The sequence below is a fragment of the Chlorocebus sabaeus genome, chromosome 17, assembly GCF_047675955.1.
Source record: "Chlorocebus sabaeus isolate Y175 chromosome 17, mChlSab1.0.hap1, whole genome shotgun sequence".
Classification (NCBI taxonomy): Eukaryota; Metazoa; Chordata; class Mammalia; order Primates; family Cercopithecidae; genus Chlorocebus; species Chlorocebus sabaeus.
Genome location: NC_132920.1, coordinates 51,749,143 through 51,773,803, shown reverse-complemented (window position 1 = coordinate 51,773,803; position 24,661 = coordinate 51,749,143). Strand labels below are relative to the sequence as shown.

Below are 24,661 nucleotides of genomic sequence, written 5' to 3'. Positions count from 1 at the left end.
CTGACCTTGTGATCCACCTGCCTTGGCTTCCCAAAGTGCTGGGATTATAGGCATGAGCCACCATGCCCAGCTGGTGGTCCTGCTTTTAAGGCAGCTGGTGCTGGCAAAGGTATCAATGGACTTTTAATAGAGTTGAATCATAGAATGCTAGAATTAGAAAGGAAGCTCAAGATCAAAGCTTTGCTTAGAGGGCTACAGCTGCATCACAAATGCCAAACTCAATTTCATTCTTCGTTCAGTGCTTGTCTCATTAGTCTGATAAAACACTTAAGATAAGCTTAAAGAATTACACATGTGTGTCCATTCTTTCATTTATCATGGGTTTACTCAGTGCCTACCGTGTACCAAGTACCATGGGGGATACTGGGCATATAGAAACAGAAATCATGAACCCGAATTTTCAAGAGGTGTCTCAATAAAATGGTGTGACAAACGAGTAAAAACATGATTGGAAGGGTCATGTCTTCCAACTTAGAGGGAGCTTAAAGATAAAGGAAGAGCTGTGAACAGGTACATATTTTAGATGAGCATTATACTTTCGGGAAACTGCAGGGAATGAGTATATCTGGATAGCCGGCTTTGTATGAAATGGTGGTAGTAGATGAAGCACCTTGACCTGATATACTATGCTAAGGAGTTTGGATTTTCCTATGAAGGCAGTGGGTAGTCACTGGATAGTTTTAAGTAAGGAAGTTACATGATTATATTTATTCTTGGAAAAATTAGTGCTGGAAGTGTAGAGAATGCACTTAAAAGGGACACAGTGAAAAGGGAGAAGTCTACTGAGATGTTTTAGGAAAGGAATTGTAAGGGAGTGAACTAAGGTTTACTCTTTAACAGGAGTTAAAGAGGAAAGAATGAATTAGAGACACATTGAGGGGGTAAAAATCACTAGAACCTAGTGATAATTTTGATCTGAGGCAAGGAGGAGTTGTTTGGGATCTATCCAAGGTTTCGGGTTGGGAGATCTGGGTCAATGGGGATGCCAAGAATGAGTGCCCTTTCCTCACTCTGTTAGTTGAATGGCCTCGGCAAGTTATATGAACTAGCTGTGTTTCAGTACCCTTATCTCCAAGGTAGAAATAATAATAATACATATTTCATAGAGGTTTTAAAAAATTAAATGAGTTAATATTTATTAAAGTGCTTGAACAATGTTGAGTATACAGTAAACTTTATACAGTGGTTTGTTAAGTACCCAGACTCATAAATCTCAAGGTTAGATTTCAATGAAAGATGCAAGTGACAATATCTAGAGGGCAAGTAGATTTATGAATAAAGAAACCAATGAGAAAGGTCTGTGCTAAATGTACATATTTGAGGATCATCAGCTCAAATGTGAAATTAAAGATGTGAATAAAATTGGCCAAACAGGTTTTGTGGACAGAAATTTTGAGGAGCACCGGTCTTTGAAGGGTGGTAGAGGAAGCTGAGTTCAGGAACCAAGAACGGAAAAAAAAAACAAAAAAAAAAAACAGTTATATAGGTGGAAAGAAAATGAAATGACAAGAAAATAATATCTTGAAACAAAGAAGGCAATTTACAAGAGGAAGTGGTCAGTAATATGAGTTACAGTGGAAATGACAAAGAAAATAGAAAAGAAAATTGACCATCTTATTCCAGCTTTTTGTTTTTTATAATGGCTGATATAGTTTTGACACAAATTGTTACTTTTCATGTAAAACAAATAAAAATGCAACATTTACTCCTTCAGGAGCAATAACTTTTCATAAGCTCAATGCCATTTATCTATTCTTTAACAACTTCATTTTTTGGCTTTAGTATAGCCTGAGGTGTCATTGAACATATTGAATTTCATGGTTGAAAATGAATAGTTGTCCATATTGAGTCATGGCATCAAACCTTTATGGGATTGCTTTCATGAATAACTGATTTTCTTTTGGATGGTGAAATGAAATGGATAAACAGATACGAAGGAGAAAATAATTCCTCTGATATGGTGATTTTCCAAAGTTTCCTTTGTAGATTTGTCCCTTCCTCCTTTATCTCCTCCCCACCTCCCTCTTTCATTGAATGCCAACTCAGAGCCAGCCATTCCTTCTGGCGTTTGAATATTCCACAGTAAACAAGACGTTCAGTAGTGAACAATTCCTGCTTGCATTATTTTATTGGGGGAAACAGACAAATAGTAAAATAAATGAGGAAGATAAGTTTAGATGGCAATACATTCTCTGAAAGAAACTAAACAGGAACATTAATTAATGAGAGATCCAGGTTGGATGTTGGCAACTATATGTTAGATAGTTAGTAAAGACCTTTCTAACAAGTCAATGTGACATCAGACTGTAGAGACAAGAACAAGCTAGACCTGCAAAGATTTGAACAAGAGCATTTCAGGCTGAGGGAGAGTTAGTGCAAAGGTCCCGAGGGAGAAATGTGCTTTGTGTAGTAGTTGTGAGGCAGAAAGGCAGCCCCTGTAGTTGGAGAATCGTAAATAGTAGTGAGTGTATAGTGAACATCATGAGTTTCATGGGCCAGATTTTGAGATATAGAGTGTTGCTTTCTAAAGCATTAAAGAACAAAATGAGTCCAAATTATGCTGAGAATTGCTACTTATTGATAGTCTCTTGAGTGTGGCTTTAATAAGACAGAAATTAGCTTCATAAATATGGAAGTTCCAGAGACATGAATTATGATTTTAGTTTAGTAACTCATTGTACAATTTCTGGAAAATACCCCAATAGTAGATTCATAACTGTGATGTTGCAAATCTCTGTGATTGTTTGAAACATCTGTCTCGTTTTATTGGTAAGGAAACTGAAATCCAGAGAGATTATTGATTTGTTGAAAGGTCTCAGAGCTGACAAAAGACAGGACCAGGACAAGTGGCTATTTCAGCTATCTTAAATATCATCCTTCAAGCCTTTGCCCAAGGACTACCTTTACTATTTAATGGCAAAAACCGCAATTACTTTTGCACCAATCTAATATGAAGGCTCTCTTGTCTCCATGCAGTAAATTTCAGCGTACGTTTCCTTCTGGTCCATGCTACTTATTCATGTTGCCATTATTGCATTCAGTGATGACATGAATAGCATTCGTGTCTATCTCCATTAAATAATTAATTAGTGTCTTATCTCCAGTAAATGATAGACTTCATCAGAACATTTTATAACCCTAGTACCTACTGCATTGTAGAATTCTGATAATATGCTGTTATGACTAATAATCTATACACAAGTGAATGGGCATATTTAGGTTTGTCTTTCAGCTCACTGCCTTTTTCTTGGAAAACATTCAATCTCCTTAGGCTTAAATGTCTACATCTGTGAGGAAGAAATTATGGTGTTAATGTTTAGATGACTACAATATATTTATCCCCTATGTGAAAGGAAAAAAGGAGGTATAAAATCAAATCGAAAACGTTGGTGTCTTGTAGGAATTCAAACTATTTTCATTTTTACAATCTGTTAGAACAGGAAAACCGACTTAAAAATGTCCCCAACTCAAAGCTTGTTCAATAAACACTTGTTTGTTGATTTAAATGTGTTTTTAAAACATATAAAAGCTTTGCCCATGAATAGCTGTCTGAGTCCATCCCTTTCATCAGTGTCTCCTCTTATATGAGACATTGTGCCCATGCTTTAACAAATGTGTTTCTTGTTGTTTTAGGTATCAATGCTGTTAACTTGTTATTGACTCAAACATTCAACTCAATAAAGACTGTTTTAATCTTGTACTTTTAAAACTGCGAATGAAAAATCTTCTTTTAATACTTTTTAGGAAGACTTCAGAGAGGGGTTACCAATAATAATACATTTGTATTAATTATTAAAATAATATAAATGTATCATTTAAATAATATAAAATAATAAATTTATATAATTTTATAAAGTTTTTTTGTATTGTAAAAATACATTTGTGAGACAAATATTCTGATAGATATTTACAGCTTAATAGAACCCTCCTTGATCCCTAAGTCAACAAGATATGCCCCAACCATTGCCATCCCTGGGGACACAGCAGTTCATTGTTCCTTTGGCCTGTCACAACCAGGTCACATGATGCATTGTCTAGTTGCTCAGTAATTATACTAGGCACTCGGCTTTTATCCTAAAACTTGTCACATATTGTTTTTCAGGGTCAGTGATAGGTATTTGTCAGCCCTGTCTCACATGTGTAGCCAGGAGCCTAAGGTCATCATTAGCACATGCCTTTGATTGTCAGGAAATGAAGTACTAGGTATATGGAAGTTTCTTTCATTGCTTCCATGATTGGGACTTTCTCAATCCTAAAGAAGAAGAAAAATCCATACACAGTTTATTGCCTTTCAAACTGACAGTTCTGTAAGGCTCATTGGATGATTAAGTAATAACAAGGAGACAAACCTGAGAAAAGTGTAGATTAAAACATATCCTCCAGCTTAAAGCCACAATACCCAGTAGTCAGACCCATTGAGCAGCCAGGGAGAATCTTGTATGTGATGTTCATTTAAAAAAAATATGAAGTTAAAAAGTATGTCCTCCTTCAAATTTAACTATGATTAGAAAAAGACACAAATACCCACGCATGCAATGTGTAAAATATAAGTGTACATAGATATCTGCAAAATAGATGGTTTGTTCAGTTTATTTAGATGGACAGTTCCCTAATCAAACTAACAGTTGCTTGATAAAACAAATAGGTGACACAAAAGGGATGTGACTTTTAAAGCTGTTACTTATTTAGCCGTAGGAGCAAAAGTGTAAAAGCTTTGCCCCTTAGATGTACAGGAAACGCTAAAACTCATTTCTGTGCTTGGAGAGTCCCTAATAAGGCTGGCAGCCAACAGTTAAATAATACTTATTTCAAAATGATATTAAGAATAAAAAGATCTGTTTATTTTCTGATGGATATTAGTTCTGTCATAACATCACATTATCCTTAAATCTATGTGTGTGTGTTTGTGTGTGTGTGTATTTTTAATATATTTTTTAAGCCAAACGCTAATACAAATAAAGATTCTTCTGTCCTATTGGGACATCAGTTAGTCTTTACTAAAGGCATTTGCAGTAATCATCTTTCCTATTTTAATAATTTTTAAATCAGTCTTTCTTAAACTGTACTTTTGACTCATGAATCCATATAACAGTAATATAATATTTCTTAGGGATTTATTTAGTTATTAAAATAATCAAATAATAAATTTATTATAAAATATTTAATTTTGCATACAAACAGAATAATTTTAAGAAAACTAGTGAATAAATTAATGAATGAATGATTTGTTTTTTTAGTTAGAAAACTTACAGGAATGTTTCAGTTTAAGGTAAACTTTGTGTTTTCTGAAGTCCCTTGGGCTGGACATTGAAATAAGTAGTCACTTAATATTTTTGCTTTGAAATGTCTAGTGTCTAACTAGTACTTTAGGAATTAGATATTACTTGCTAGGAAGAACTTGCCTTATTTTTTTAAGTTTTCAAATTTAAAGGTTAATTTTGAATAACTGTGATACCTCCATTGTTACTATTACTATCTTTTTTGCTACTATTATTAATACTGCTAAAAGCCAATATTTTTTAAAAACATGTATCATATACAGACACTGTGCCTTGTACTATTAGCATGGACTAAATCATTTAACCCTCACAAAAAATGGATGCTATTATTGTGCCTATTTTATCATTGAGGAAACTGAGGCTTAAAGAAATGAGGTAATTTGCTCAACCTTATGGAAGAAGTTTTAAGAATTTTTGTACATTTTGCAAGTAGTGAATGAATCACATATTTTCACATTTATTTTAATATTCCATTATTGATAAGTTGAGAGGCCTCATTAAAAATGAAAATTTGTCAGCTTGAATAAAATCACTGTATGAGGGGTTGGACATTGTCATTTGATAATGCCTACTGATTTTTATAACCAATTTTTATCTTACTGGACTGCAAGCCTCATTCTACCCTACATTTATTTTCAGATGGAATCAGTTCTATTGGGGAGGAATGTTTTAGGAATAAGCGGGTCAAATATACACTGCGAATTAAAAGCTACTTCAGAAAAAAATGTGTGCTGCAATTTACTTGGTTCAGTGCTATTTACCGGCTTGGGTTTATATGATAGTAAGAAGGTTCTAGAGGCTCTGGTCTGGAGAAAATCGCTATTGCAGGGCATGAGAAAAATAGTTATACTTTGGGTAGAAGCTCAACTTCCAAAGTCATCACCATTTAACCCACTTCTGAGGACAAGGGAAAAATGTACAAAATTTATTTTGGGGGTAATTTATTTATCTTTCATGTGCAGTCAAGGTATTTATAGAGTTTTAAGATTAACTCAGATAAAAAATACAAATTATATAAAAATACAATTTTTGCTTTGGAGTCAGTGACTAGCACCTGGAAAATAGTATATTCAGAAGACGTGACTAAATTGTTGGCCAGTTTCCCCTCTTTTGATCAACAAAACTCATTGAAGAGTATTCTTGGAACATAGTCATTTAATATATTTTTACTAATTGTGGAAAATGACACACATACACAACAAATTTTATAAAATGAAAAATATATGCTTAAATATTATAAATCCAGTCTACTGGATATGTAGTGAGATCTCATTCTTGTTTTAATTTTTATTTCTTTTTTATGATATGATTGAGCATAGTAGAATGTATTTATTATTTACTTGAGAGTATCTTGTTTTGTAGAATAACGGTTCTCTTACTCTTTTTTAATGATGAATATACCTGTTTTATATTTATTTACCGAAGTTATTTATATATTTTGGAATGTATCTTTTCTCGGTTATATGTAGTACAAATATCTTTTCCCACTCTGTGGCTTGCTTTTTTACTTTCTTTTTTCTTTTTTTTTATTCCTTTGAGATGGAGTCTCGCTCTGTCACCAGACTGGAGTGCAGTGTGGCGTGATCTCGGCTCACTGCAACCTCCGCGACAGGGATTCAAGCTATTCTCCTGCCTCAGCCTCTTGATTAGCTGGGACTACAGGTGTGTGGCACCATGCCCAGCTAATTTTTGTATTTTTAGTAGAGACAAGGTTTCACCATGTTGGCCAGGATGGTCTAGATCTCTTGACCTTGTGATCCGCCTGCCTCGGCCTCCCAAAGTGTTGGGATTAAAGGCATGAGCCACCACATCCAGCCCCTTTTTTACTTTCTTAATGGTATTCTTTGATAATTGGAAAAATTAATATAGCTTACTTTTGAAATTTTTTTGTTACAAATTATAAATTTTGATGGAACTATGGTCAGAAAACAAATGCTGTATAATTCCAATTTTTTAAAATTTGCTAAACTGCTTTATCATATGATCAATTTTTAAAAATGTTTTGTGCATGTGCTTTAAAAGAATGTACATTCTTTGTGGGTCTAGTTTTCCATCTATGCCTGTTATGTCAAATATGCAAATTGCATTATTCAAAACTGCTGTATCATTACTGTATTTTTATTTTTTTTTAACAACAGTTGTGTTGGCTTTACAACAAGTGTTATAGGTATATCCATTTGTCCTTGTAGTCCTGTTGATTTTTGCAGTATATATTTTTAAGCTATAATGGTAGGTACATAAATGCTTAAAAGTTGTAATTTACTGGTGAAGTTAGTCTTTTATTACTATGGGGTATTTCTCTTTATTCCAATTGTTTTCTCCAGGAGGGTTGGTAAAAATTACCAAGTTAAACATTTCTGGAATAAAATATCTTCAAATAAACTCTGCTGGGAGTACATAGTTTCTTCTTGCGCTCACTGAGAGAAGGAGGCAATCAGGTAAATGGCCCTTACAGTATAGTTTTAGAAGTATTGTAGTAAAACATGGCACTCTGTGATAGCCCTTAGAAGGTCACTTAACCCAGACTTAGTTGACAAGGCCCTTTCCAGAAGAGATGGCATCTGAACTGGGTTTGAGAGTATGTAAGAGTTGGCCGTGACAAAAACAGGAATGAAGGCAGAGAGGGGCAGAAGCAAGGGAGTATACGGTTGCTTGGGGACTTGTACATTTCAGCTATTAAGTATGTCAAAAAGTCTGGGAAGAAAGGAAGGAGTTTAAAATGGACAAAAATATTTCTAATTGTTTGCTATTTCAAGGTGTTTTTAAATGTTGCCAATTATAAATAAATAACACCGCAGTGGAGAACCTTGGGCATTATTCTTTGCCCTTGTCCCCTACAAGTTCTTTAGGACAAGTTGCTTGAAGTAGAATTACTTTAGCAAGCAGTACAGAACATTTTACACACAAAAGGGGGCATCTAATTCAAGATCATAGAAGGCTTTCAGGAATAAATTATGGTAGAGCCAAGTTTTAAGGGATGAATCAAAGTTAGTTAAGATGAAGGTAAAACATGTAAACGCTGGGAAATCTCATGAGCACAGAGGAGAGTGAGTTGAGGGAAGGGTAAATAATTTCTTATGGGTTGGCTTGGTACAAGGTCTGGTGAGTCATGTTGATAGAGTGGGCTTAAGTGCAAACTAGGATTATACTTGATTCCATCAAAGAGCTTTAGTTAATAAAATAAGGAAATGTCCTTTTTTCTTATTCTTACCTTTTGAAGTTCCTGGAACCCATTTGTACCATATTCCCCAAATCATTATAATGATTATCTTTCATATGCCAGAACTCATTTTCTTCCATCTCACGTGATTTTAGCATCTGGAACACATTGTTTCCCCTTCACTGCCCACCATTATACTAAGTAATGTCTGCTTCCCTTTACTTCTTTTCTGTTCCTCCATATCCACATGTCCTAGGATGGTACTTATTAAGTCTAAGGCCCAACTTCGCCATTTACCAGTTATGTGATTCCTGACAAGCTACTTAACCTCTCTTTGCCTCAGTTTCCTCATCAGAACCTCAACTGTATTCGTCATAAAATTGTGAGAATTAAATTGTGCATGTGAAAACATCCGGAATGTCTTTGCAGCACAATGACAATTATATTCCCGCCCATTATGAATACATAAATTTGCCCAGGTTTAATATGCCTCTTGCTATAGTTTAGAGAAGCTTCACAAAGGTAAACCAAGGATGAGCTGCGTATCCTTAGCATCTTCTGTCTCAGAAGTGGCTACCCTCATTTAGGGGCAAAGCCCATGCTGGAGAGAGCACCTCACCTTTCTTCGATTGCTAGATTTGCGAAGAAAATGAGGATCTCAGCCTTTAAACCTTTCCGTTTATCAGCTTTTACACATTCAAGAAGCATTTTTCCTTCTCTTAGGTCACCTTTGCCTTCTTTCTACTTAGTCCCTATTCTCCATCTTTCTTTTTCCCTCAGTAACAAAAAGGAAGCCAAATTCTGGCCATTGCAGATACCAAAAGATCACAGCAGGCTAACTAATTTTGCCCAGACTTTCTGCGAAAGCTCCACATGTGCTGCAGCGTTGGGTTGCATAATTGATTTAATCTCTAATTTTAGAGGAATGCTGAACTCTTTTTGTAGGACTCTGCATACGTTTCTCTAGGGCAAAAACTGTCCTACTTTTTTTCTCTCTGGTATCTCTTTAGTGCTAGGCCATTTTTTTTTTTTTTCCCAAAGACTCTAAACTACCCTCCGTGAAATAAATGAAATCACAGTTGGAAAACAGCTTACTGGACAGACTTGTAACGGCAAGATAACAGCTACGCTATACACATTTACTAAACATTTTCATCCTCCCCTGCTTCCCTTCTTTCTGCTCTAGCACATCTTTATTTTCACTAAGATGATGCATCAGGCTCTCAGCTGAGGAGTTTCATTACCTACACAGAGGAGCAACACACCTTTGCATATTATTGGAAATACATAGGCTTGCTCACCCATTGACCTACTATAGGCCTCTAGGCAGATTTACTTACCTCTCTGAATCTCGCTTTCAGCAGAGTACTGGAGTAATGGCAGTGAGGGCTGAACTATAAAGATAGGTATATAGCAAGCTTCAGACTTACCTGTGCCTTTTGGCTAACCACGTATATAGGAAGTGTCAGCTAGAGGGGATGATTTTATGTTGCTCGAAAGACCAGCAACTAAAATGAAAACCGGGCAATTGTAAGTTTACTAGTTATTTCACATTGTATTTAACAATGTCATTTTGGGTTATCTTTTCGGGAATTTATAAACTGGGAAGACGCATTTGATAGCCGGTGGTTTTTATGAATCTGTCTGATTTGGTATGTAATTTGGGGATTACCTTCCCAACAGTTATTTCTTTTTCTTTTTTTTTTTTTTTGAAACAGAGTCTCGCTTTGTCGCCCAGGCTGGAGTGCAGTGGCGCAATCTCAGCTCACTGCAAGCTCCGCCTTCCGGGTTCACGCCATTCTCCCGCCTCAACCTCGCGAGTAGCTGGGACTACAGGCGCCCGCCACTGCGCCCGGCTAATTTTTAGTATTTTTAGTAGAGACAGGGTTTCACCGTGTTAGTCAGAATGGTCTTGATCTCCTGACTTCGTGATCCGCCCGCCTCGGCCTCCCAAAATGCTGGGATTACAGGCATGAGCCACCGTGCGCGGCCCAGTTATTTCTTAAAAACCTGACTTTAATAACTTTAATATTTTTGTACTCCAAGACATATTTTCCAAAGAGACTAACCTTCCTTAGGTCCGTAGTCACTAACGCTATTTTGACAAATTCCCTGAACAATTATCATACCGTAGAAGTACGAATTTTCATACCAAACTCCACTGTTAACATCAATAAAATAAGGTCAGAAAAAATTCCAACTGCTGTCTGAGTATCACAGCCTTATGTCTTTATGAGTCTTTATGCTGCTAAAAGAATTTAGTTTTAGAAAATGACCTCTTATTTGTTAAATAAACACTTAGCATAAACAGATCTTTGTTCAAATAGATTATATTACTTAATAGTTGGATCAATTTAGACAAGTCCCTTAACCTTTAAGACTCTTTATGTGCAAATTTTTTAAACTGGGATAATAATTATACTGACTTCTCAGGTTTGTTGTGAGGAGTAAATGCTAAGATGCATATAAAGAAATTTGAAGTTTATCTAGCCATAGACAGTGTATCAGGCAGGTTTGCCATAATAATGGTGTGTAACAAATAATCCCCAAATCTCAGTGGTTTGCATCAAGAAATATTTATGTTAGACTTGGTTGGACTTGGCTCCACCTTGTGTGTTCTATTCAGTTTTGCTCTGTATGTCTCTTCATTCAGATACCAGAGGCTATTTAAGGAATTTTCCATTCATGGTAGAGAACAACATGGAAAGAAATCTGGTAAAAAAAAAATAAAACAAAACAAAACAACTTGCCAAGTCCCTTGAAGCATCACCTGAGAACCGATATTCCTATCACTTTCACACAAATTTCACTGGCCAAAGCAAGTCATATGACCAGGATAAATATTAGTTGGTCAGGAAAGTTTACGCTGCCTTAATAAAGAAAGAAGAGTGAATATCTGGTGAATAATACACGAGTCTCCTACAGAGAAGTTTAGTGAATCTTTTGTTTTTCCTATTCTTATTTCATTTACATAATCACAGACTCCTCCATATAGTCTATTTTACAGTATCTACATTGCATTCTTGAAATTATACCTCAATTTCTCCCTCTCTTTTAATTTCAAATTGATTTGAATGATATACTTTTCTTTGTAAACAGGTACTTTAGAAAATCCCTTAGAAAAGGAACAAAAGCTTCTGATTCTCCTTAGAGCCTCAGAGGGAGTCTTTTGTGACCGTCTGAATGGAATTCATATTGACCCAGGAACAATTGGTAAGAGTATAATATAGTTTTCATTAAAAATAAAATGCATGTGTGTGTATTGTGTGTTTGTGTCTTATAGAGAAATACTATTCATAGAACATATGCTAAATTCCAGACACTCTTTTAGGTAATTTATATTTATTATTTTACTTACCAACTCTCTTGTGAGCAGTGTCCATTTTAGAGATGTCAAAACTAAGACTCAGAGATGATGAACGACATGCAGAAAACCACACAGCTTTATAGTGTCAGCATTTGGATTAAGATCCAGATTAGTCAGACACTAAAATTTTGACTGAGTCAGTATTATCAACTATAAATACTACTCTATTATTGATACATTTATACAACTGATCTATACATTAATAAGAAACATTCACTGTTGACAATTTCTTTATTTGTTATTGCCACAATATCAAATCCTATTTTAAATTGATCTGTGTAAAAGTACAGAAACTGGGACTGGGCTTGTATAACCATATGTATGTATCCCCAACTAACTCAGTTTTGAGGAATAAGGGAATGTTCATCAGATTTTAAGTATTTTCCCACTTTCTCTATGTGGGCATTACTAATTTTATAAGTAAAGAGGGATAACTCTTGGCATGAAGCAATTTTCTTCAAGAATGTTCATTTTTTTTAGTTATTTTTCCCTCACTTATATAATAGTTGAAATAAGTTCACTATACTTTATTACCCTTTTAGATATTTTATTGTCACATAGCTTAAATATGTTATTATAACATAATAATCCAAATGCTGACACTATAAAGCTGTGTGGTTATTATAATATAATAACGTACTTAAGCTGTGTGACAATACAATATCTAAAAGAGTAATAAATATGTTATTATATTTAAGATGTGTGACAGTATAATATCTAAAAGAATAATAAAGTATAGTGAACTTATTTCAACTATTATATAAATGAGAAAAAGATTAACTAAAAGAAAAAAATACGACCATTCTTAAAGAAAATTGATTGTTAATTTCCTTGGATTCTCCTTAAGATGCATTGCTATGTTGGAGGTTTTCAAGTAAACCATTTTACCTTGTGGAAAAAGAGCAAGGATCATCATTTCTGAGGTTTCTGAACACTATGAGATATAAATTTAATATTCATTAGCAGTCAGTGGCTCCCTCTCTGGATCTCAGTAACTCAATAGAGCGGAGACAAAAATGTTAAGATAGTATGAAGTTTGTTAACTTAGTTCCATAATACATAATCATTGTCATATAATACTTTGATAGCACTTTATAGTTTCCAAAGGGTTTTTTTCCCTGCATGCTATTTATTTTATCTTTCTAACAATAAGAGGTTCAAGAATGTTTTAATTTTTCCAAGTTGACAAACTAGATGGATTATTATAAGAACATTTGATCTCCTTTTGCCTGTGGTATCCACTCTTTTCTGTAGTGTGATAATACTGGAACAAACTTTCTGTTAGGACTATCCACAGATGTCTGCTCTGATCCCCGATCCAGGCCGTATGGTCAAACTAGTGTCTTTGAAATTTTCTTTGATACTAAATTGAAATAAAGAATGAAGTATTTCTTTCATCGCATGCTCAAATTTTTGTAATATCATAAGTAGATGAAAAATTTTAATCGTATTAAATCATTTATAATCTTCTTGAAACAACTAAGAAATTGTGTCATTTTACAGTAAACTTTGATGATTGGAAATGACCAAGAAATCGACTTTTCTGGTCAATTGAATTTTCTGGATAATTCAAATTTAAGGACATGAACTGCTTTTTGTTATAAACGTTTTGGTTGGAAATCTCTTTAAATTACTTCAGAATCCTTCTAAGCCTAGCTTACTTAGCCTGTAGTGAAAAAAGATGGAGTTTTGTTTTGGGTGATGATGTCTTATGAAATACATAAATGCTATTATGAAAGATTGGTTTCAGGACACATCCTGAAAATGGGGTTCTTTTTATATCCATTTATCCTGATTTAGTTTTATTATCTTCTGACATTTTCGTAGTTGATATGTGGGGGAAAAGATACGGATGTTGATATAAACAGTTGGTTAAGTTCTAATTAACTGGGATTTTTTTTTCAGTGCATATCAGATGAAAACCCAAGGCATATTATTCGTACCTTAGTGATTTCCTGCTTCTTTTATTTCTATGATTTCTGATGAAAACTGTAAAAATTTTAAATTGGTGATTTGCAATAAAATAGTGTGCACCAATCCAGGGATATGCAGACAATACATTTGGAAGCAGGAATAAAATATTAGAACTTCTATTCAAATATATATTAGTATATTCATATATGTGTATATTTTTTATCTAAATATAAATATCTGAATTATGTAAATAAAATAAATATACATGTGCTTAGAGTACACGATCACATGTTTTTTCTTTTACTGGTGAGTTTCATGGTCAAAACATTTTTAAACCACTAGAATATGAGGGATTGTGGTTGAAAATGGCAATAAAATATGTAAGAGGAAAGACATGAAAAAATAAAACTGGGCTGTATCAAGCATGTTCCTGGTAAGACTTTAATTTATGAGTCTGAAATAAATTACACTTTGAAACAAAGGACTTAGAAATCTCTCCCTTGATAAAAGACAAAATATTAAGTCCAGCCACTAAACATAAAGCTAATAGCTCCAAAACTCTATCCTAAGGAAGTAAAATTAACCATGCTTCTGGAGAACCTAGTGTATAACAAAAAATACCAAAACTGGTTAACTTCCAAAAGAACTGCAAATGGTTTGGAGTCACATCAAGAGTGGAAAGGAGTACCTCTTCAACTTTAGTCATTAGAGTGGTCTGCTTCCCACCTTTTAGATTATTATGATGTGGTGTAGCATTCTTTTTTCTATAGAATTTGAGAGAATAAGTTTCATAGCCATGTGAGATATATCTTAGTATTGTAAAATAGAGCATTTAAATAATGCTTTTGATAATATGGAACCTTCATATAGAGATTCTATATCCCATGTTTTGCACAACAGCCTATGGAATGACTTTTACTTACCTGGCTTTAATTCCTCTGAAGGATTCTTCTATCCAACTGTTACTCCTTTTATTTTCAGGGGTTTATGGGAAAGTTCAGCTTTACAGTGCTTATCCTAAGAACTCCTGGACACATCTTGGAGCTGATATTGCCTCAGGAAATGAGAGGTAAGGAATGAGAGTAACTTAGGGCTTTTTCTTGGTGGTTGTTTAGGTTGCTTCTGCTTGAGATTTTGTTACAATATGAAATTGAATTTTAGGTTAAGCATTATAATTAAAGGATGAGTAAGTAGAAAAAGAAGTGATTGTAGGGAATTTAAAAAATATCTCTATAGCCTAATAGAAGGACAACAAAACATGCAAAAGGTAGTAGAGGAACACAGTTTATTCCAGGAGAAAATTTTAGATAATACATAATTATTGCTGTCCATAAAAATCTTAAAATACATGAATTCCATGAGATAAGAGGTGAAGTATGAGGTAAGAATACTATGTCTAAGCTGAAAAGGTAGCTCATTAAGATATAGACAGAAATAAAACAGGAGGGAGAAGAAACATATGAAGTATATTGTGAAATTTAATAATGCATTGAAGGCAGTAAAGGATAGAATCATTGCTGCCTCAAACTGCATGGGTAAAATGAAGAACAAGCTGATGGAGATCTATTCGAACACAGAAGATAAGACTAGGAAATGAAAATGACAAAAGATAAAGTACTAGAAATAGAGATCAGAAAATTAAAAGCTATCTATGGGTAATATGTCATTTTTAATAAGAACTCAGGATAACTACAACAGAAAGAATAATGAAAACTATAACTGAAATACACATAGAAAACATGAGAATAGTTGCATTTTATTAGAAAAGGTTAATATCAAGGATGGTGATTGCTTCCTTACATCATCTTCATAGTATAAGAAAAATAGAGTGAACAAAAAGTAAAGGAAAGGAACATCAAGCTTTCTAGCCTTAGCATTCACCTCTACACCATCACATGTGGGAAGATCATGATGCCACATCTATAAATGTTTAAGGAAAAAAAATATTGTGACCAAAGAATTGGACACACTGCTAAGATGCACATGTGAAAAATGGAAGAAAATTCAGTGTTCAAATAAAGAGATTAAACTAAATTGAAAATTCAGTAACAGAAATAAAATGTAAGAATAATATAAATAACTAAGAAGCACTGAAATAATTTAAATATTATAGTGTAACTATGGTTATTAAAACAAATTCCTTTTTTTTTTTTTTTTGAGATGCAGTCTCACTCTATTGCCCAGGATGGAGTGCAATGGTGCAATCTTGGCTCATTGCAATCTCCGCCTCCTGGGTTCAAGCGATTTTCCTGCCTCAGCCTCCCAAGTAGCTGGGATTACAGGCACACACCACCATGCCAGGCTAATTTTTGTATTTTTAGTAGAGATGTTTTACCATGTCAGTCAGGCTGATCTTGAACTCCTGACCTCAGGTGATCCACCTGTCTCGGCCTCCCAAAGGCCTGGGATTACAGGAATGAGCCACCACGTCCAACCTAAAACAAATTCTAATAATTGTTCTTGTAAAAGAAATAACATAACATTTGAAAAGTTAATGTATTAGTTAGGGTTCTGTTTATACAAAAAATACATAATCAGTAGGTTATGTGCTTGTGTGTGTGTGTGTATGTGTGTATCCTACCTGTTATATGTATATAAATTATACAATAGATATAATAAATATTAATATACATGCATTTATATATAAAGAGATGTATTTCAAGGAATAGATTTACAGAATTATGGCAGTTGGAGAGTTTGAAATTTGTGAGCAGGCCAGCACGTTGCAAAGTACGGAAGAACTGATTTGCAGTCTTAAGGCAGAATTTCTTCTTCCCAAAGGAAATCTCAGTTTTGCTTTTAAGGCCTTCCAACTGATTGATGAGGCCCACCCACATTATTGGGTGGCCTAATTTCCTTAAACTCAACTGACTGTGTTAACCACATTGACAAAACACCTTCACAGTAACACCTAGATTAGTGTTTGATTGATTAACTGTGTATAATAGTTTAGCAAATATGACATATAAACGAATCTTCACCATTCAAAATTATCAGATAAAAATCTGGAACTATAACCATAGTAGGTAAATATGAGTTAATTTGTTTTATTAGAATTTTGAATATTATATATACTTTCCAAATCACCAGAGGAGAAAAAATGAAAGAAACCATAAAATAAATAGTAAACTAAGAAAAAAAAAGAAGAAAATGAAATGGTAAAAGAATAAAAGCAACAAAAAGATATATTTAAAAAAACAGAAATAAGAAAGTAAGAATACATTTACCAGTTACAAAGCAAAATATTTGTGAAAAATATTGCTATGTAGAAAAATTGGGTTAAAAGTCAAAATGTAATTATAACTTTTTTACCAGAGGAAAACTTAAAACCAATTAGGAGAAATTTAAAGTTAAATATTGAATAAGAATAAATCATTGACATCTAAAATAAAGGAGCCTCAAAATTATTAACAAAACATGTAAAAATCAAAATAAATGTTTCAATTGGTTAAATAATTATACTTTACATTAGTAAAGACTTCAATCATAGCGAGACCCTAACAGTCAGAAAAGTTTTACAGCAGATAAATACAATATAGAAATATAAAGCTAATCTCTAGGAAATATAAGGTGAAATTGACAGAAACAAAAATCACAATCCAAGATATTTATTTACCTCTTTCAGTTCCAAATCTTTTAATTAGGTTAAAAAGGGTAAAGAAAATATGAAGAACATGAGTAATATAATAAAAGAAATTTAATTTATATATCAAACTACTCCTTTACCTAAAAAAAAAATATATATATCCGTAATTACAACCTTAATAAATTTTAATAATGGTGTGTGATCACAATATAATAAACATAGAGATTAAAATAAAATATAAACCAACAATCTTAATTTCTTACAAGAAAAAAGGTATAATAAATTATTTTCTAAATAACTTTTATACCCAAGAAAACATCAAAACTTTACCAACAGAATAGCTGGGAAATAACAATAATGAGAGTATAGCATATAAGATATTGTAAAACATGCCATCACATTCAATGCTTTTGTGATTGAATAAGCGAACAAACTTTTCTTATTGACAGTTTTCATATTGATAATTATTCTAAACAATGAGAATTCTTCTAAACAATGAAGAATAACTGTCAATATGAGAAATTAGAAACAAAATAATCCACAAGTCTAATGAACTCAATCAATGCAAGAAAAAGGAGGAAATTGGTGAAATAGAAAGTAGAAAACTAGTAAGATTAAATTTTTAAAAAGAGGTAGTGGTTTAATCTCTAGTAACTTTAATCATACCAAGAAAACCCCAATATATAAAATGAGAAATGAAGTTCAAATATATGTACAGAATAGGTTACAGTTATAATATAAAAAATATAAGTGTATATAGTGCAACTTTAACATTTTTGAGAAAAATACTTTATAAAAAGGAATTTTTAATGATAATTTAGAATTGTCATAATTGGCTAGAGAAGAATAAAACATAAAGAACCAGAAATAGTGAAAGATATAAATTTATCAAAGATTTATCTCCAAAAATACATTTGGCTCACATAAATTTATACCATATTCTTCCAATCAGTTGAATATCAAATAATTCCTATGTTATATAATCTATTCCCAATTAATTTAAGGAAACAGGCATAAAATAATCTTTACAGTTGTTTATAGCTACTAAAAATAGCTCAAAAAAAAAAAAAAGAAAACTGAGACAACATCCAAATAGAATGTAAAAATCATAAATGAAAAAGCAACAAAGCAAGCTATGTTTGAATGTGTTTCATTCAAATGAACAAAGATAATTTGAAATGAAATAATCCATTCATATAATTTACCTTAATACCAGATGTGAAGATTAAGAACATGACCAATTTGGCACAAAATGGAAATACGTTTAATAAAATTCAGCAAACATTCTTGGAATAAACAGTAAATGAAGATTACAAGGATACTTCTTTTAAATTAATGCTATTTATTTGGATGGTATAACCATTAGTGGAGAAGCACTGGTTTGAATAATAATACAAAATAAACACTAAAGGATTCCTCTCAGTTTTGTATTTTATGAGAAAAACTGACATTAAATATTATTGTTTATTACAACAATCATTAAATATTATTATTAAAGTTTTAGCTAATGTATCCAGGCAAGAAAAATACATTAGATCCAATTATTGAAAATAATCCAAACTATTTTTTATGTGGTTTATAAACCACATTTCATCCTGTAAAACTAGAGAATTATCTGAAAAACTATCAGTTGCTTTCAATAAATGCACATCAACAGCTTTTTAATATACAAGCAATAAACTTTTAAATTATAATGTACAATCTTATTTAAAATTTCAACCACAAATATCTAGAAGTAAATTTAAGAAAAATTACAGAACCTATAAAAACAAAACTATGAAACTCTGTTCAAAAGCATAAAAGGAGTTTAGAATAAATGGTGATACAGAACAAAAATTTGACAGTTCATTATTTTAAAGATGTCAAATCTAATACAACTTGAATCACAGGTCTAATATATTCATCAGAATCTGACTCATTAAATTCTTTGGAACAATAAATATTTGAAAATAGCCAAACATTAGCAGTTTTTTTTTTTTTTAAATATATGCCTCTAATATGAGTAATCTGTTGTTGGCATCAAAACTAAAAAGAATACCAAGAAATAAACACAGTCATGAATTATTTTTAGAATTTGAATAAATTAGCATTTGAATTTAGTTGAAGACAGGCTGGAATAATCAGTAAATGCTTTGGAAAAATATAAAATTAGATTCCCACTTTATGTTTTACTCTAAATTATAGGTGGATTATTAAACAAAATGTAAAAAATTAAAACCATAAAATTATTTGAAGAAAGTTTAAGTAAACCTGTAATTTAAACTAGCGAAGACTTCTCTGATCATAACAAGCAAAACAATAGCCATAGCAAATAAATAATAGATTTGACAATATAACAAGGTCAATATTTCTGCATGTCAATTACAAAATGTAATGACAAATGACCAATTCGACAATGTTTACAACATACAATAGTACAGATGAAGGACTAACATTTTTTATATGTGAAGAACTTTTATATGTCAAGACTAAAAATAAAAATATGAATATACCAGAAACATATTTGTGAAAGGGTTTGAATATGTGAGCCATAAAAGAAAACATTCATCTGACTAATAAACATAGAAAAAATGGTCTTCTTACTAAAATTGAAGTAAATATTAATTAAAACAGCAATGGAATCCATTTTAAAGTTTAATTTGGCAAAGATTAAAAATAGTGAACTCCTAATTGACAAAAGAGAGCAGAGATTCACATTCACATGGGGATTAATATTACATACTAGCCTAGTTCTGTAGATAAAGAAATAAAAATATGTATACATATAGATAATATGGAAATTTCTGGAAGGACATACAGCACAGCAGGGATCCCTGTTGGTGAAATGGTAGGTAGCTATCTTGTATCTTGACAGGTATGCTTTGATGTGCTTTTCTCTATGTACAGAATTTCTTTGTAAAATAGGTATTATGTTCACAGTTATTTAAAATTATTTATTTGACATGAATTTTACAGATGCTTATGTTTGTCAAACATTGAGCTATGATCTGGAGATATAATGTTAAGTAAAAACTCAGACGTTGATCAAATAGTAAATGTAAAATTACATATATGATAAATTCTGTGAAGGGTTATATAGGATTCTGAAAACACGAATATGTCAACTTGAGGCATTTATGGGAAGTTGGAGAAGGCTTCCCTGAAGCATAATTTCAGAGGTGGGATCTGAAAGAATAATGGGCATTAATTAAGCAAAGTGGGTTATATGTGGAAATGGTGTTCTAGCCAGAGCAAACAGCATTCAATTATTAAGCAAATATCTGAGGAATATTTACTATGTGCCAGGTCAGACTGTAAGCACAAGATATATAGAAGAGATTGCAAATTAGAAGAGATTGCTGCCCTCTGGGAGCTCAGATGTTAGTGGAGAGAATGACAATACCCAAACAAATACAGAAATATAAATGACATAGTTGAAATTATAAAATATGCTGGTAAGGAAGTCAGCATGGTGGTATGATCAAAAATAGCTGGGGCATAAAATGTGAAGGGTACCATTTTAGATTGAATGGACAGGGAAAGTCTCTTTGGGGAAGAGAAATTTGAGCTGAGACCTGAAGGACGGGAGGGAACCAGCTGGCCTAGGGTGAGGGTAGGGGGGAAACAGACAGAGGGTCACTATAGCTGGGGCAGAGTGAGCAGAGGGCAGCATTGTCTGGTATGGCAAGTGCCAAGACATACAGGACCTTGTTCAGGTATGAGAGGTCAAAGGGGAAATCACTGAAGGGTTTTATGCAGGAGGATGGTGGAATCTGATTTTTGTTTAAAAAACTTCTCTGGCTGTGTAAATGATGGATTATGGAGATAAGAGTAGAGCTGGGTTATCAGTTATGAGGCCAGCTGAGGTCAGAAATCATGTAGCTGGGACTCTGGAAGAGGCAGTGGAGATGGAGAGAACAGCTGGTCCTGCTGATGACTGCATGTGGAGGCAAGGAAAGAGTGCTGCAGGTGTTTTGATGGAGCACACTGGTGAATGGTGGAAGCACGCACTGAGATGGGAAGACTGAGAGGGGAATAGGTTTGTCAGGATGAAAGGCAGCAGGGGCATGCAAAGTTGGAGATGTCAAGAGTAGGTGTCAAGAAGAAAATTACATGCATAATTTAGGGTTTGGAAGCAGCCATGTTGGAAGTAGGTGATGTTATTATTGAAGAAAACATGGGTAGAAGAGAGATTTGGAGCATGAGATTGAGATTGGGGGCATTCTAACTTTTTAGATATTAAGGAGTCAGCACAGGTGATTGAGGAGCAGAGGGTGGAGAGGTGATTCTGTGGTGGGAGGGAGAATGGAGAACATGAGGGTCTGAAAGAATACCATGATAGTTGATGTGGAGAGTAGGGGTTGACAATGACAGGGTTCCAAGGAGTTAAGTGTCAGGGCCACATACATTGTCAATATCAAGAATTTTAGTTTTCACCCTAAGAGTGTCCTGAAGCTGTTGTAGGTTTTTAAGGGGGTAGTATGGATAGGAGGTAGCACTTATTATCATACTTGTACATCTAAAATATTGTAGGCAGAATGTAGACAGCAGGAGAGGTTGAAAGTAGATCCAGAGACACTCAGCAAGAGACAGTGTAACTTGTACACTGCAGGAGTAATGGAGAAGTGGGCAGATTTAGAGGCAGGAGATAAAATCTGTAAGACACGTTGAATATGAAGTGTAATCTTGGTTTCTGGTTTGTGTAGCTGGATAGTGGTGTCATTCACTTGAAGAGGACTAAGTTTAGAGAAAAGATTATGAATTCAGTTTAGGTCATGTTGAATTTAAAGTGCTTTTCTGATGCTCAAAAGGATTTGTGAAGTAAGCATTTCTAACAAGGATCAATAAGAAACTTTAATTATAATTAAAAGGTTAGCAAGCTGGAATTTGGCAGGAACTATATGAATGGATTTTTCTTATAAGAATGTGTTAAAACCTCATTCAGAGTCTGAGCTACAGGCTATTTTGAAAGGAACTCAATTTTATTAATTAAAATTATCCATAGTCATTAACTAGCTACCATTTATTTGGTTCTTATCATGTAAGCTTGTTATATGTCAGGCCTCTACTAAGCATTTTACATACATTATCTCATTTAAATCTTTCAATGCTGTAAGTTAGGTATTATTATCTGCATTTTATGGATATGAAGACTGAGGCTGGAGAAGTTAAGTAAATGTTCCAAGTTCATAAAGCTAGAAATTCCTGAGGCTGGATTTTTTACCCTGATTTATCTGATTCCATTGCATGTGTTCTACATATTACAACTATTAAAAACAAAATTTCTTAATATCAGTCCTGAGGAGGAGTAATTTAATGAGTTTATACGAATGATGTGCAATTAACATAGTATATTCATTTTATGGAATTCTTTCTTTTTAAAACCTTTTAAAAAATGTTAAAAATAACTTCAGACTCAAAATAAGTTGCAAAAATAGTAGAGTTTATATATGCCCTTCACTCGATGTTCCTTGATGATAACATATTACATAACTATAAAACATTAGCAAATCTGGCAAGTTGATATTGGTGCGGTATTAACTGAACTACAGACCTTATTCAGGCCATCATTTTAAAGATGGCTCTACAATCTTAAAAGTCAATTCAGTAAGTCTTTCTAATATATTGTGATATAAGCATATTTCAGTTGGACTCTTTCATGAATTTTCACCAACGGAATTAGATACTTGAATATATATATATTATATATATTAGATACCTGAATATATATAATATATATATTAGATTCCTGAATATATATAATATATATTAGATTCCTGAATATATATATTATATATAATTAAATACCTGAATATATGTATTATCTATATTAGATACCTGAATATATATATTATCTATATTAGATACCTGAATATATATATGAATAATGGTAGTGTGATTCAGAGGAAAAATTTCATGTTAACTTTATAAACTTATATCTATAAACTTATATCTTACACAATCAACCAAAGTAAGCTTAGCAAGATATTTTGAAGAAAAATTACTTTCTTTTGTTCTGTGTTTTATCAATTTATCTCGAAATTACTCTCTGTTGTCGTTTGCTTGAATTGATTTGTGAAGACTGATGAACAAAACTGTTGAGGTTTTATTTGTATTGTAAATAAATCAAGACAAGTTAGATTTAGACACAAAAAATTGCTTTTACCCATTACAAGTGTTACGCATATCTTGTACTGTGAGTCTTTGAAGGGTAGCCATGTGATCTTTGAAATTAAATGGTTACTTTGTCAACCAATCTTATGATAAAGGTTAGGTTTTATCCTGGCCATTGGAAGATTTTAAACAAGGCAAGGACAGAGCCTGACTTATACTTTAATCTGATTTGTGATGTGTGGAGAATTGACTGTTGGTGGTAGTGATGGGGAAGAGATAAGAGTGGAAACAGAGACACTAACTGCTAAGACATTGCTATTGCAATTTTTTGGATAACACATGATGATGGCTTAGATTAGGATGGCGGTGATGGAGGAGTAAAGATGTGGCTAAATATATGTTAAAGATGAAAGTGACATGACTTGCTGATGGACTGAATATTGAGGAAAAGAGAAAGAGAAGAGTCAAAGATCACTCTAAAATTTTTGACCCTAAGCAATTGGGTAAGGAGCTGTGCCATTTACTGAGAAGGGGAAAACAGGGAGAAGAGTTGGATTATGAGGAAAGTTCTCCCAAATTCTTATTTTTTCTTATTTCTTATCTCATTAAATTTTCAAGAAAATGTGTAAGACATCCAATCTCTTTGTCCTGTTATCCTTTGTTTCTCAAGTGATTGACTTATTTTGTTCTATTTTTTAATTGACGAGTAAAAATTTTATGTATTTATGGTGTACAACATGATGTTTTGATACATGTATTACATTGTGGAATGGCAAAATCTACGTAATTAACATGTATTATCTCATATAGTTTTTTTGTGTGTGGTAATGATACTACACATCCACATTCAGCACTTTAAAAGAATACAATATATTAGTAACAGTAGTCACTATGTTGCACAATAGATCTCTTGAAGTTATTCCTTCTATCTAATTGAGATATTATGTTCTTTTATCAACATCTCTTCCAACTTTGCTTCCCCCCACCACCAACCCAAACCAGCAGCCTCTGGTAACCTGCATTCTAGTCTCGGCTTCAAAGAGTCCACTCTTTCAGACTCTGCATGCAAGTGAGATCGTGTGGTATTTCTCTTCTTGGTCCTGGATCATTTCAGTTAACATAGTGTCTTCCAGGTTCATCTATGTTGATGCCAATGACCAGATTTTCTTCTTTTTAAAGGTTGAATAGTATTCCAGAGTGTACGTGTATACTGCATTTTCTTTATCCATTCATTTGTCGATGGGCACCTAGACTGACTCTAT

The 24,661-nt window shown here is 33.1% G+C and overlaps 1 protein-coding gene across 1 annotated transcript in view; it reads left to right on the top strand.

The window, feature by feature from the left end:
- The window catches only part of PKHD1 (PKHD1 ciliary IPT domain containing fibrocystin/polyductin), a 455,948-nt gene that overhangs the window by 291,711 nt on the left and 139,576 nt on the right, over positions 1–24,661 (top strand). The window contains 2 exon segments of the mRNA XM_007972274.3: positions 11,539–11,652; positions 14,702–14,789. Coding sequence (XP_007970465.3) covers positions 11,539–11,652; positions 14,702–14,789 — 202 coding nt within the window.